Here is a 10,387-nt window from a genome sequence, read left to right on the forward strand (position 1 = left end):
TGTGTGCATGAATGATGAAGCCTAACATTTATTGTAATTATTCTATAAACAGACAACAAACAGTACCACATTAAAACAACAGACTGTGTTACTGGTTCCAGAGAGAGTGCATATGAGGTTGAGAGTGAAGGTCTGTAGCCAGTCTCCATTGTCCTGGAAATCTGATTCAGTAATTAATATTCTTACCTCATTCACTGTTGTTTGTGAACATTTAAGCCACTTGTTTTCATATTGTGTGGGTGGTCTTTGTACATTTAATGCTTGAGGTTAAACCAATAAGAACAATGACCATTCTCACTGTCACTTTAAAAAGACCTCCAACATATAATAAGAAAATCAAGGAAAATTAGATGTCATCGAGAGGAAATGGCTCTGTTCCCATATCCCCTACAGCAATAAATATGATGAACATTAATCTCAAAACTAGCCAGCATTACAAGAATTTTAATACGTTAAACCTAACAGAAATGAAATATGCTCAAATTCAGTGACACCGGTGTATAAGTTTACCCTATGTTATGTATGTTGTTTTTGTAAAAACAAATATGTAATTAATCATCTGAAGCGCATAGGCCTGTTAAGTAAACTACTGAATGCTTTAACAAGTAAAGTACAAACAGACATTAATCTTCACATAAGATGCTCTGTATGGAATATAAATTGGAGTTATATGGTGTCCAAGTAAAACACAAGTTTCAGGTTGCAAAGAATTTAGTTGATCCGAAAGAAATACTACTGTACTGCATACTGGGTGTATATTGCATTCTGCCTACTAGTATGTGAAACAGTATACAGTATGGAATTAAAATGCTGCAAATTGTATATAGCTACATTGCTGTCTTGATACATACTGTATACCGCACAAAAACAGTACTTAAGGACTGAAGTCCAAAATTCCACCTTTTTAATTTTGTTAGAGCACCACATAGTGGATGAAGTGAATATGGCATTTAATACAACGTGTTTGCCATATTGCAATACACCACAAGAGGGTGCAATATAAAATATCTTCACACACTGGAAAACAACAAGTGAATTCATTAGCCCAAACTGTAGGAATACCATATATTGTTTTTCTTTGCCAAATAATGCATGTTTATTACGCTACATCGCATACATCCATGATTTTTTACAACCATTCAAGTAAGCATAATGTAAAATTAGCTGATATGGTCCCTCAAAAAAACAGAGGATAACACTATGTTAGCACCCATTGACAGACAACAAATGAAAGACATTCCACATTGAAAAACAAAGAAATTATGAAATAGCATCTGAAATCCCTGTCTTAAAATAAGTTATTTAATGCTAATGAATATTCCTGTATGAATAGTTGGAAAGGATCAGACTGCTTGTGATGTTTCCAGTCAGAGTTAGCATTAATAATTCATAATGATTGTCCACTGTCAGTCAATTCAAAATAACAACAAGAACAGGGTGGGGGAAAAAATCCAAAACAAACCTAATATTAGAGTTTTCACAGGTTCATCTGCTCCTAGGATGCCAGTGTTTATGAACCGCTGATCTGAACTGGTAGGCTTAAGGTTACCGGAAATATTCAAAGTTTTCTTACACTGTAATTCATCATGTAACAACATATAATTTCTGAAAATACTTTTGAAATTGGACATTGATAGAAAATATTGTGAGGCTCATTATATCTTTCTAATGCATCGGTCGTTTCCACTACAAACCCATAAGGTACTTAAATAATAACCAATAATATCTATAAGCAGAAGTCATCAGCTTAGTTTTCGAAATGCCAAAGTATATAGCTGAAATGCATGACACTAAAAAAGGAAATGGTCTCTCTTCAGGCCTTTATTTTTCTGTAGATTTGTGTAATATTCTTTTAGAAGACTCCTCTGAGAAAAGTCCTCTCACCTTATCAAAACGCTTACAAAAAGACCTAAACCACAAGTCCTGTCAAGTTCAAAAATATAAAATAAAAAGTGCACCAGAGTTCCTTTCATGTCTGAAGTGAGCTCACTTGAGAGTTATCCAGTTTCATCTTCAACACCAGCAGCAAACTGAGAAAGAATGAGGTTTCAGAATTGCTACTGGTTCAGCGGTGAGAGGGAATTTCAGTCTGTAAATCTCAGCCAAAGAGCTCTGTTTTCAGAGTCAGTTCCTGTCTCAAATCTGAGTTCTCAATTTAAAAAAAGGGATGTTTAGTCCTGTAAGACAGTAGAGGACTGTGCTGGCTATGTGGTGACACTGAGCATAGTTGAAAGAGTACCATGGAATTACTGCTGAGAGATGAAAGGTCCTGTAGAGAGGTGTAGTGGTTCAGGGCTCTTGATGATCTCACTGGTTGGCCGCAGTTTCTGGATGTTCTTCAGCGCCTCTCTTTTACCTATGGGTCACCTGGTTGTTGATCAGGCCAGGAAAGGTGTCTTCTGTCTCTGTACTAAAGGAGCCCCCTAAAGAGACACAGAATCAAAGTGATGTTCAATATACAGCTGTGCCAGGGTACTATACTATACAAACATTTGCATTATTTTACTTTACATTTTTTGAAGGTGTTTGCAAGATTTTCAATGTTTTTGGTTGCATTTATTCGATAAAAATAAAAGTACAGTAAAAATACAGTAAAACCAGTAATGTTGTGAAATATTATTACAATTCAAAAGAACTCAGTTCTATTTGAATACATTTTAAAATGTAATTTATTCCTGTGATGGCAAAAGCTGAATTTTTAGCAGCCATTACCCCCGTCTTCAGTGTCACATTATCCAAATATGATTGATTTCTTATTATTATCAATGTTAAAGACAGCTGTGCTGCTTATTATATTTTTGTGCAAATTCCTTTGTGAACATTTTTTTGACATGTGGAAAGTTCAATACAACAGAAATTATTTGAAATAACAATCTTTTCTGGCATTAATAAAGGTTTTACAGTCACTTTTGATCAATTTAATGCATACTTCCAGATTAAAAGTATTTCTTAAAAAATAAAACTATCAAAATATTTAAATGGTAATGTACATTTTACATTTACATTTCAAATAAAACAAAAAATAGAAGTTTCAAATAATAGCATTTGTATAATAAAATGTTTAAAATAGTATTTAAACACTTTCTGGCAGTTAAACCTTACAGGAAATATTCATAGTTAAGATGAGGGGACTAGTCACATCCAAAATGAATCCTGCATGTCGAAAAAGTAATTTTCATAACAACACAACGTGAAGAGGCATAAGTCATAAATGTTTGTTTACCTATATGGCAATTATACATCCATATACGGTGACCATCATATCGACATCTGCATTTGACAATGTTATTAGTGTAATCCGACTGGATGTTCTTCAGCGCCTCTCTTTTACCTATGGGTCACCTGGTTGTTGATCAGGCCAGGAAAGGTGTCTTCTGTCTCTGCACTAAAGGAGCCCCCTAAAGAGACACAGAATCAAAGTGATGTTCAATATACAGCTATACCAGGGTACTATACTATACAAACATTTGCATTATTTTACTTTACATTTTTTGAAGGTGTTTGCAAGATTTTCAATGTTTTTGAACGAAAATCTCCAAGGCTGCATTTATTTGATAAAAATAAAAGTACAGTAAAAATACAGTAAAACCAGTAATGTTGTGAAATATTATTACAATTCAAAAGAACTCAGTTCTATTTGAATACATTTTAAAATGTAATTTATTCCTGTGATGGCAAAAGCTGAATTTTTAGCAGCCATTACCCCCGTCTTCAGTGTCACATTATCCAAATATGATTGATTTCTTATTATTATCAATGTTAAAGACAGCTGTGCTGCTTATTATATTTTTGTGCAAATTCCTTTGTGAACATTTTTTTGACATGTGGAAAGTTCAATACAACAGAAATTATTTGAAATAACAATCTTTTCTGGCATTAATAAAGGTTTTACAGTCACTTTTGATCAATTTAATGCATACTTCCAGATTAAAAGTATTTCTTAAAAAATAAAACTATCAAAATATTTAAATGGTAATGTACATTTTACATTTACATTTCAAATAAAACAAAAAATAGAAGTTTCAAATAATAGCATTTGTATAATAAAATGTTTAAAATAGTATTTAAACACTTTCTGGCAGTTAAACCTTACAGGAAATATTCATAGTTAAGATGAGGGGACTAGTCACATCCAAAATGAATCCTGCATGTCGAAAAAGTAATTTTCATAACAACACAACGTGAAGAGGCATAAGTCATAAATGTTTGTTTACCTATATGGCAATTATACATCCATATACGGTGACCATCATATCGACATCTGCATTTGACAATGTTATTAGTGTAATCCGACTCAGCAACCTCATAATTGGGGTTAATTACGATCTGTCAGAAAGAGTGAATACAGTCAGTAAAAACAATTAATCACAATGTCCATTTCCAAGAACCAGGGTAATACGATTCAAAAGAATTTCTTTGGTACTCAAATTACTACTACTTTGGAAATGTCATTATTACCTGGAATATGTAGTCTCCTGGTTTAACATCTGAAATGTCCACCCACTGGCAGTCAATATCATGTCTGTATGTATCCCAGCAGCCCACTGTGATCCCCTGCTCACCAAAGTTTGCACACTCGTACCTCTTTTCAATTCCTAATAAAGTTAACAATACAAAAGGCATATCATCACACTACTGTAATGTAATACCAAATTCAATACCAAAAATACACAGTTATAGAGTGAGGTGGAATTCTTTTCAGTTGTGAACTACAAAAACAGCCACATTCTTTCATACCTTCATCACATTCCGAGTCCTCCAGACAAAAGCTTGCTTTGTGTCCCTCTGCCACCTTGGTGCCATTGTTGCTAAGTAGGTCATAGTGGGTGAATACTTCCATGCTATGATAGTGCCTGTAACAGTAAAAAGAAAAATCTAACTACAAGTTAAAATATATGCTACCGTTTTAAAAGTTTGAGGTAGGTAAGACTTTTTATCTTTTTGAATGAACTCTCTTATGCTCACAAAGGCTGCATTTATTTGATCAAAAATACAGTTAAAACAGTAAAGCTGTGAATACAATTTTCAATAACTGTTTTCTATTTAAATACATTTTAAAATGTAATTCTGAATTTTCAGCAGCCTGATCCTAAAGAAATCATATTAATCATATGATTTCAGTTATCCGACCCCTCACCTGTGGCAGTCATGCCAAACCCAGGTCTCTCTGGAGGCTTTGGGTCTGAAGTCAGATTGTCCATTGTTGTGGATCTGGGAGGAGAACCGGAGGAGCCGGCGATAGGAGTTGGCTGGGGTGGAACTGAAAGTGGAGCCCAGGCAGTTCTCCTCATAGGCGCACTCTAACATGAACATAGGACGGTCCTCTAAGTATGTGGTCTGCTCCACCACCTGGGGGTTGAGTACTAGATCTGGGGCAGCTGCAGGGAACATAAAAAACACTTAGCTGAAGTTTTAAAACAGATGTTGAACATTGTCAGTGCTTTTTAAAAATATTGGTTTATGCATGTTTCTTCATTGTTTTTAAGACATTCCATTAATGAAACAATTCAATTCACATTTATTTGTATAGTGCTTTTCATGATGCAAATCGTTGCAAAGCAGCTTGACAGAAAATGAATGTTTCTACATTGCATTTAGGAGTAGTTTATCAGTGGTGACTATGTCAAGGTGATATCTATATGGCAGAAATGTACAGTAAAAATCATGCAGTTAGCTAATGAAATGTATACAATGTACACAACAACACAATATACATATTTAAAAACATTTGCATTTTGTTTCTTCCTTTAACAGCTCACAGATTAAAGATTTAAAACTAGCCTACACATTGACACCAAACGTTGCATCTTCAATTCATTTTGCAAAGTATCCCATACCAAAAACTTGTTTCCCTAATTTAGTTTGTACAAATGCTGAAAAGGTATATGTTCTTTGAACATAATCCTGTGTATAGTTTGTTAGTGTTAATACAATGCAAACACAAAACAGGCTTGTATGTTATTTTTAAAGTGACCAGTAGAGGTCAGTGTTTCTCCAGAAACAAATAAGCTGTACTGTAGTAGAATCCACTCTCCAAGTCGAGACATAAAAATGTATAGAAGTGAGTAACTGGATCTGAGTATTTGAATATGATGATAATAATCTTACTCTCAGAGCAGGAAACTCCAGCAGCAAAGCGTCCTCCACCTTTAGGGCAGCTGAGATATTCTCCATGGTGCAGACAGTGGGAGAGAGACATCTCTGTTCCCGCACACCTCACCCCACTCATTACCACTGAATCTGCATTCACTGCACCGGGCCAGTTCCATGTCTCCTATATAAACACATAATTACACCTCAGTACAAGTCATTCATCCAATCCACAGGGGAAATTAAAGGAAGTGCAGATACACTGAATATAAACACAGTGTTTATCATTAGACAGATTGTTACATCATTAAAGATGTACCCAGTAATTTTTACTCATTCAAAAATGTATGTTTAATTTTTTAACCACAAAGCACTTTTGAATTAACCTGTATACATATTCACATGAGTAGATACATATGACTCTATATGATAAAAATTTGACTCATAGCCCAGTAGAAGCGGTTTTATTTTAGATGGAGCGAGCAGATGTTTATGAGATGTATATAATACTTATGTATATAATACATATATATGTCAGTATAGTGTTGCTATTGTTAACTAAATCTAAAATTACAACTATTAAAAATTGTTTTCATTGACTGAAATAAGAAATAAAAAACATAAATATCATATAAAAACGTCAACTTTAAAAACTGAAAGTAATAACAAATGTTGCCTTGGCAACTAACTAAAATAAATCATTTTAAGTTGAAGAACTAAAAGGTACTAAAACTAAAACTGAAGTAAAATAAGAAAAAATAACAAAGGCACACAGCAAAATGACAAAAACTAAAATTAAAATGAAAACTTAAAATCTAAAAATAAAAGGTAATTCAAAACAAATACTCAGTAATTCATCTGTTATTGGTAATTTTTCATAAATTAAGCTGATTGTGAATATCATTATCCAATGCTTTTTCGTGAAATTACATTCAGGTCACTAGGCGTCGTTATAAGACTGGCAAGCTTATACATGTGCTGAATGTACCCTTACGAAGGAACAGATGTTAAAAAACAAAACTGAGGGAAAAAGTCAACAGAGGAAGAGAAATCACTAAGAGTAAAACGGAATATAACCACAAGATGGCGCTGTTGCATGTCACCCTATCAAAACCTAAGGGACTTCTTTTAGCACCCGAGACCTAGCTTAGCAAATCAGTGGAAAATTCAAAACGCTAAATAGCACCCACAGGATAGTCAATATCCAGGGTGACAAAATATTCTCTTTGATATTATATTTTACATGAAGTTACGTACACTTTAAAGTCGTAAGCCTATCCGTTTCCTATCAAACTATTTAATTTTAAAAAAGAAACACAAACATAGTCTATATTGTTTAACCATTTCCAGTCATGAATCACTCAACAACAGCAACAGTAACATCTTCACAAGCAAACCTCTCATTCTTTTTCCAACCCTGCGGCAGTCAACGTTTCGTTCTTGCTTATCATCTATTTAAGATCCATTTGATGAAGAGACATAATTTCCTCTTGGAACAGAGAGTCTCTAACTCTCTTAAATGCTTCCCAGGTGTAACTGTTTATCTTTAACACTGTCAAACCAGAAGGGAGAAATGGTTTCTCTTGGCAACCGTAAACACAGACATCTATAACTGTCAGAAAGCATGTATTTAAGAAGATTAATCTGAGGAAAACAGACATGTCTTAAACAGCTGGTTGTTCTACTAATTAACGTTATGTTCGCTATCAGAACCATCATTCTCACAAGCCGAGCTGTGCATAATGGATCAAAGCAACGTGAAAACACAGCATACTCTAACAGAACTGGGATTCATTTCAGACTTCAGAGATACAAGTACATACGTTTCCTTGCAGTAACTCATTTGTCCCAGGCTGTAAAAAGAAAGAATTTCATCTTGGACGCAGTACAAGTCAGTAGAGAGAGTTCACTGCTGGGAGAAACACTGAAAAACAGTTTCTTTATGGACATATTTGACAAACAGAATCGGGGGATATTCTTTAGAAGGTACACCGGTCGGCTCTGTTTATAAAATCCCATCTGTGAATTGACAGATGCGATGTCATTAGACTAGACAACGTGCCTGAGGAATGGAACGCTGCGATTTCTTATTTACAACCAACAGGAACAGTTCATGTGCACGAAAGGAATCACTTTGACACAAGACGATCAATAAAGGCTTGAAACATTCCAGAACTGATATGATCTGGTTTTGATAAAGCTACTTAAGTAGAGATCTCTCAAGCTTTTGCTTATTCAGAAATCACAGTAGGGCGTCACTGAAAAACCTTCAGCCCACACGGAGCTTTGATTTCACTAACAGCAGTCTTCCACCATCCCTGCTTATAAAAAAAGAGCTGAATAATAGTGTGGAGTTGGAATACCATGAAGGGCCAACATCCAATTTACTAAGATCAAGGGATGATCTGGTAAGAGGGATAGACATGCCTTACCGTAACCCAGAGTTAAACACAGTGTGATAATCCCTAATGTGAGACGTAAATGTCCATTTCTGATGAGGTTTTGAGAGTAAACATACCTGGAAAGCATGGCTTGCGAAGCCCAGGCCCAGCTGTCTGCAGACCACCATGGCCTCCATAGTGCCCCAGCCTTCACCGCACACAGTCCCCCACACCAGAGAACCGTTGCGCTCCATTAGAACCTCCACACGGCCTTCAAAGGGGTTACGACCTCCACTCAAACGCAGCTGCAATAATGAAGAGCACAGTGGCTATGTTATGCTATGAGAGTAAAAATGCATTTCAATATTCAGTCATTTAAAGGTACCACAGACGCAGTTCTTACCCTCCGTTGGAAGCCCATGGCAGGAACATTGCACCTGACGCCTGCGTCTTCCTCATGACTGCAGCCTTCAGAATCTTTGTCCATATTGAAGGGGCACTCAGTGACAGACTTCTCAAATCCAGAACATTTAACTTCATTCATATGTACAGGGCCCATTCCTGGAAAATACATGTTTTCATAGACACACCCATAAATAGTCATAAACACATATTTAGTCATAATAACTTCCTGAAGCTCAAACAGTAAAGCATGTTTAAAGGTATGACAAGAATCATAAAAACCTAAAACAAACATGAAACCATGCAATTTGTCAAAACCAAACACCTTTAACTGACATAGCATGGTGGGTGGGACTACTACAAAATAATGTATTAATGCATTAATGTATTAATTATTTAGGCCAGGGGTCTGAAAACCCCTAAACATGATGATCATATAAATATAAAACATATTCATAATATATGAAGTCATCTATATATTTTCAAGATCCATTTGTGTGAGAAAAATAGTGCACTTATACATACAGGAATGTGACAATATGTTAATACAATATGGAATCATAAAATCGAATTTTCACTGATTTTTTACAAATAAGAGGTCATTGTGCTATAAAAACATACTTTAATTTTCAGAACTCAAAACGACTTGTTTTCTACTAATAGTAAAAACATAAAAGAGTTCATCATGTAATGCTTGTTTCATATGCAAAAATGTTACCCAAGCCTATAAAGTAGTTCATGAACCCTTTAAAAACTGGCTTTTAAATTACTTATATTTATATTGTATTAAAGCAAAAAAAAGATGTAAATATTATCTGAAAACATTATCTGTAATGTCAAAACTGAATAGTGATGTCAAAACTGAAGAGTAGCTGAAGAGTAGCCACGTAAAAAAAAAAATCTATATGGAAAAATAATCTAAATTTTATATATATATATAAATATATATATTGTTTTGTTTACTGTGTGGAGACGTGCTGATATCGCGTTTGTTTTCATTCTGTATCGCGTCTGCGCTTGCTTGGCCATTTGTTGCGGAGAAAATAAGTGTGTGTCCAGCTGAATTAATTTAGTATTTTGTTAGACGGGTATAAAAAAGCTTAGTTACCGCGACGGTAGCCGTCGCGTGAAGGCCTCCTCGTGTGAAGACCGAAGAGTGTAAAGGCCATCGACTCTACCGTGCGACTCCACCAGGCAGGGACCCCGGCAAGGGATAAGTATCGGTTTTTATTTCTCCTCTTTCCTATTACTTGTTTCACCTCTGTTTCAGTTTTTATAACCATTTCTTACTATGTGTAAGTAAGTTGTTGTTTTTTAGCATGTGTGTTTGGCAGTGTTATTTTTAGGATTACTGATAAACTACTGTCATTTGATTTGTATTATTTGTATTTGTTATTTATTTTAATTTTAGTTAAATTATGTCTGAATTTATTATGTCTGTATAGCTCTTTTATTAAGTTTTTAGTTTTATTTAATTTGAGTTATTTTAATACTTCAACAAACTAAATGGAAAT

The 10,387-nt window shown here is 34.7% G+C and overlaps 1 protein-coding gene across 1 annotated transcript in view; it reads right to left on the minus strand.

Moving 5' to 3' along the window:
- Positions 1–1,068: 1,068 nt before the first annotated feature.
- Positions 1,069–10,387, minus strand: part of LOC107709858 (lysyl oxidase homolog 2B-like) — a 24,211-nt gene continuing 14,892 nt past the window's right edge. The window contains exons 7-15 of the mRNA XM_016514508.1: positions 8,875–9,034; positions 8,609–8,776; positions 6,109–6,274; positions 5,138–5,378; positions 4,738–4,853; positions 4,459–4,595; positions 4,215–4,326; positions 3,309–3,398; positions 1,069–2,333 (exon numbers count right to left, since the gene is read on the minus strand). Of these exons, the coding sequence (XP_016369994.1) occupies positions 3,328–3,398; positions 4,215–4,326; positions 4,459–4,595; positions 4,738–4,853; positions 5,138–5,378; positions 6,109–6,274; positions 8,609–8,776; positions 8,875–9,034 (1,171 nt within the window). The 3' untranslated portion in view covers positions 1,069–2,333; positions 3,309–3,327. The remainder of the gene's footprint in view (positions 2,334–3,308; positions 3,399–4,214; positions 4,327–4,458; positions 4,596–4,737; positions 4,854–5,137; positions 5,379–6,108; positions 6,275–8,608; positions 8,777–8,874; positions 9,035–10,387) is intronic.

This window comes from Sinocyclocheilus rhinocerous, unplaced genomic scaffold, assembly GCF_001515625.1.
Source record: "Sinocyclocheilus rhinocerous isolate Xijiao unplaced genomic scaffold, SAMN03320098_v1.1 scaffold926, whole genome shotgun sequence".
Taxonomy (NCBI): domain Eukaryota; kingdom Metazoa; phylum Chordata; class Actinopteri; order Cypriniformes; family Cyprinidae; genus Sinocyclocheilus; species Sinocyclocheilus rhinocerous.